Source organism: Lipotes vexillifer, unplaced genomic scaffold (assembly GCF_000442215.2).
Source record: "Lipotes vexillifer unplaced genomic scaffold, Lipotes_vexillifer_v1.1 scaffold1063, whole genome shotgun sequence".
NCBI lineage: Eukaryota > Metazoa > Chordata > Mammalia > Artiodactyla > Lipotidae > Lipotes > Lipotes vexillifer.
Window position 1 is genome coordinate 2,935,286 of NW_006799734.1, and position 4,628 is coordinate 2,939,913.

A 4,628-nucleotide genomic window follows, 5' to 3' on the forward strand; every position below is an offset into this window, starting at 1 on the left:
GGGGGGGGCGGCGCGGCCTGCACTTGGCGGCCGCCTGCGTGTGCGGTTTACGTTTCCTCCAACAAGCTGTCACGCTTCATCCGTTGGAGGGGTCGCGAGACTGCCTGCAGCGGGGACCCTGCGCGAAGGGCTGGAGGACGCGTGGGGCTCACGCTGGGCTCTCTGGCTTGTGCGGCTTCTCCGTGACCTCCCCGTCCTCGCAGGACGCGGCGTGGGCGTGGCGAGGCGAGGCGAGGCGCGGCGGCTGCGCAGGGTCGCGGGGCGTGGCCCGCGTGTGCCCGCAGCCCTGACGCCGCCCCGCCCCCCCAGTCACCTTCCTGTCCGGCGCCAGCACCGCCCTGTCCACGCACAACAACTCGGTGTTCGGCGACTTGAAGTGCGACGAGGTGGAGCTGCTGTACTCGGCCTACGGAGACGAGACGGGTGTGCAGTGCGCGCTGAGGTGGGCGGCGGCGCGGCCCTTGCGGGCAGGGCTGGGGTGGGGGCCGTGCGCCGTCCACGGCAGCGGGGCCGGGTTAGACCTCCGCGGCCCCCGCAGGCGGCCCTGAAGCTCGGGTCACTCGCTCGGTCGGGATTTGGAGGTGATGACGGTCCAGGCCGGAGCCACGGGAGCCCGTGTGTGGGACGGCCGTGCGCCGTCAGGGAGAGCCGGGGTCACGGCTGTCCTGAAGAGGGTCTTGTGGCTGCGTGACGGCTCCGGCCGCCAGACCAAAGCGGCGCGCACAGCACACACTCACGCCCTCCAGGACTGGAGGCCGGGAGCCGAGGTGCAGGTGCGGGCAGGGCAGCTCCTCCCGCGGCCTCTCTCGCCGGCGTGCAGACAGCCGTCCCCCGCACCCTCCCCCGGCTTCCCTCTGCGCATCTGTGTCCTGAGCTCCGTTCCTCAGGGGACACCAAGGTTAGGCCCCCCCTCAAGACCTGGTTTTAACTGAATCACCTTTAAAGGCCGCATCTCAAAATACAGTCACGTTCTGAGGTACGGGGGCTCAGGGCTTCAACGTGTGAGTTTTGGGAAAGTGGTTCAGCCCCAGCTGTGATTAAAATGTGATGTTAAAATTAGTGATAGGGTATTGCACTTCTATAGGGCTGTTTTCGTATTTTTTGTTTTCTGAGACGATGTAAAAGTGGATCGTTTTTTTAGAATTTTCGTGGTTTCCTATGGGGAAAGTAACGATTTTGCTAGTCTCTGAGAAATAGAGTCTTCCCATATCAGATCTTTGTTTTATTCCGAAGAGAATATGGAATATCTTTGAAGAGCACACAACAAGAAATCAGTTAGCCCCTAGCACAGTAAATGAATACCTAATCCTGATTTTTGTGCGAAAACAGAAGTGAAGGTAAAGAAGCGAGGAGGAAGCTGCAGGTGGGAGGCTCGTGTCCCAAGCGGTGGCCCTCTCCTCGGCTCAGCTCTGGGGGCACCACTCCCCGTGGTTCAGGCAGCAAGTGCAGCCGGCACGAGCTCGCCCCCGGCGAGCTCAATATATGAGCTCAATATATAACCTTCCACGAGCTCCTGGAAGGCCTACGGATCCCGGGCCGCCTGAACAGCCCAGGAAGCAGGCCGCGCACTTCGCGGTGCCAGCGCCCCTTCCCCTGGGCACTCCCAGGCCCCCGGGAGAGCTGCTGCTCGGCCCTGCTCCCCACCCCAAGGCTCCTGGTGGAGACCCTCCAAGCCCGCAGCCCTCCCCGCCCCACGTGAGGGCCTTTGCAGTCCGGGGCCCCTTCTGGGACTTTGCCTGGCTCTGCTGCTTGGGCTATGGGTTCTGTTCCCCGCCTCCTTTCCAAATTTGCTGTTTAGTCTTATTTTGGATTTTCAAGCATTCACACGGTCCAGAAATCAAAATGACACTCAGGGTGCACGTGGGGAGTCTTGCTCCCGTACCTGCCTCCCCGCTCCCCAGCGTGGAGCCCTCCGCAGCACTCTCTCCTCAGTCTCCCTGTGTTTCTAAATCTAAAACACGCAGCAAGGAGCGCGCTGCTTTTGTGAAAGCTACAGCGCGGCTGTATTGGGGCGCGGGTACGTGCTCTTCACTTCGCCCTTTAACTTTTCTGGGCCACGGGCCGCTCTCATGAAGACTGTTCTCCACTCCCCAAACCGCTGCACCTGGAGGGCTGTAGCGCTCAGCGAGAGCCTGTCCTGTGGGGGGTGTCTGAGGGGCGTGCAGCCAGGATGCGGCGTGGGCACGGAGGGCGGCTTCCAGCCTGTTCTCTCGCGGCCCCTCCCAGCCTGCAGGAGTTTGTGAAGGATGCCGGGAGCTACAGCAAGAAGCTGGTGGATGACCTCCTGGACCAGATCACGGGCGGGGACCACTCGCGGATGCTCTTCCAGCTGAGGCAGGTGGGTGCGCTGGGCCACTCCTGTGCCCGCCAGACTGGGCGCTAGGGGATGTGCTGTTTTTTGGTGACCGGTGGCTGTTTCTGCCTCACTGGTTATTATTTATTCTTTGTTTTTACTTTAGTCAATTATCTTTCAGAGAAGCAGAGTTTCTCTCTGTCTGGCACGTATTCTCCATCACTCTCTAGACCTACATTTCTTTCATCTGCTGTCACTTTCCTTCATCCTGCAAACTTTCCTTTGAAGTTTCTTAAAGGACAGATTTGCTGGCTGCGAATTTACTCAGCTTTTTCTTTCTCTGAAAAGTGTCTTGTTTTCCTTCGTTTTTGAAAGTCATCTTCCCGGTGTGGAATTACAGGGTGACGTTTTAGCCTGTACTGAAAACGATGTCTTACTCGCTTTATTTCTGAGGAAGTGCCTGCAGCAGTCATTTTTATCTTTGTTTTCCGTTTTTAATGTGTCTTTTTTTGGTCAAGATCAAGGATTGGCAAATATTGGCCCGTAAGCTGATAATGTTCTCTACAGTTTTTGAAGATTTAAAAGAAAAAAAGAAAAACGTGCTACAGACCGTTCGTGACCGCAAAGCTTCAGCTATTTGCTCTCCAGCCATTTGGAGAAAAAGTGCTGCTTGTTGCTCTAGATACTTGAAAATTATGGTTTCTATAACTGACTTACATCCGTTTACTTTTGGTGTTTCTTCCTGTGCTTTTCCTTGTATTTATTCTGCTTAACACTTGTTGAACTTCTTGGGCTTCTCGGTGTATAGTTTTCATCAAACTTGGAATATTTTCAGCCTTTATTTCAAATATCTTTTTTCTTTTTTGTGTGTGAAGTCTAGATTGTGCTTTTATTTATTTATCATTTTTTTATTGAAATACAGTGGATGTGCAGCGTTGTGTAAGTTTCAGGTGCACAATGTAGTGATTCACACTTTTTAACGTTTATACTCCATTCCTAGTTATTACAAAACACTGGCTCTGTTCCCCGTGTTGCACGTACGTCCTTGCAGCCTATTTGTGCAGCGTACTTTGTGCCTCTCACTCCCCTGTCCTGCCCTTCCCCACTTCCCTCTCCCCACTGGTTACCGCTGGTTTTTCTCTGTATCTGTGAGTCTGCTGCTTTTTTGTTGTATTCACTGGTTTCTTGTGTCTTTTCGGTTACAAACATAAGTGATAACACACGGTATTTGTGTTTCTTGGTCTGATTTATCTCACGTAGCACAAAACCCTCCAGGTCCATCCATGTTATTGGCAGTTGCAAAATCTCATCTCTTTTATGGCTAAATAGTGCTTCATTGTACGTATGTGGGTGCGTGTGCGTGCGTGCGTGTGCGTGTGTCTGTGTGTCTATGTGTGTATATATATATATACGTATATATATATATACCTATATATATATATATATATATATAGGTATATATATATATACGTGCACACACATGCACCCATACGCTCCACATCTTTTTTATCCATTCATCTGTTGGTGGACGCTTAGGTTGCTTCCATGTCTTGGCAAACATAAATAATCTTCTGTGAGCATTGGAGTGCACGTATCTTTTCGGATTAGTGTATATTTTGGATATATACCCAGAAGTGGAATTGCTGGATCACGTGGTAGTTCTGTTTTTAGTTTTTTTGAGAAATCTCCATACTGTTTTTCCATAGTGGCTGCACCAGTGTGCATTCCCACCAACAGTGTAGGAGGGTTTCCTTTTCTCCACGCCCTGTCCAGCATTTGTTATTTGTTATATGACGGCCACTCTGACAGGTGTGAGGTGATAACTCATTTTGGTTTTGATTTGCATTTCCCTGATGATTAGCGACGTTGAGCATCTTTTCATGTGCCTGTTGGCCATCTGTATGTCTACTTTGGAGAAATGTCTGTTTAATTCTTCTGCCCATTTTTTAATTGGGTGGGTTGTTTTTCTGATGTTGAGTTGTGTGAGCTATTTATGTATTTGGGATATTAACACCTATTGGTCATATCGTTTGCAAATATTTTCTCCCATTCAGTAGGTTGTCTTTTTGTTTTGTTTATAGTTTCCTTTGCTGTGCAAAAGCTTTTAAGTTTAATTAGGTCTCATTTGGTTTTTTTTGCTTTTATTTTCTTTGTTTTAGGAGACAGATCCAAAAACAAAAATATTGCTACAACTTATATCAACGTTCTGCTTATGTTTTTTTCTAGGAGTTTTATGGTTTCTGGTCTTACACTTAGGTCTTTAATCCATTTTGAGTTTATTTTTGTATATGGTGTTAGGTAGTGTTCTTTTTTTTTTTTTTTTTTTTTTTTTTTT

The 4,628-nt window shown here is 50.3% G+C and overlaps 1 protein-coding gene across 1 annotated transcript in view; it reads left to right on the forward strand.

Annotated features, from left to right (window-relative positions):
• BRD9 (bromodomain containing 9) overlaps window positions 1–4,628 on the forward strand; it is a 22,314-nt gene that overhangs the window by 11,224 nt on the left and 6,462 nt on the right. Inside the window, exons 11-12 of the mRNA XM_007471913.1 lie at window positions 310–442; window positions 2,227–2,338. Coding sequence (XP_007471975.1) covers window positions 310–442; window positions 2,227–2,338 — 245 coding nt within the window. The remainder of the gene's footprint in view (window positions 1–309; window positions 443–2,226; window positions 2,339–4,628) is intronic.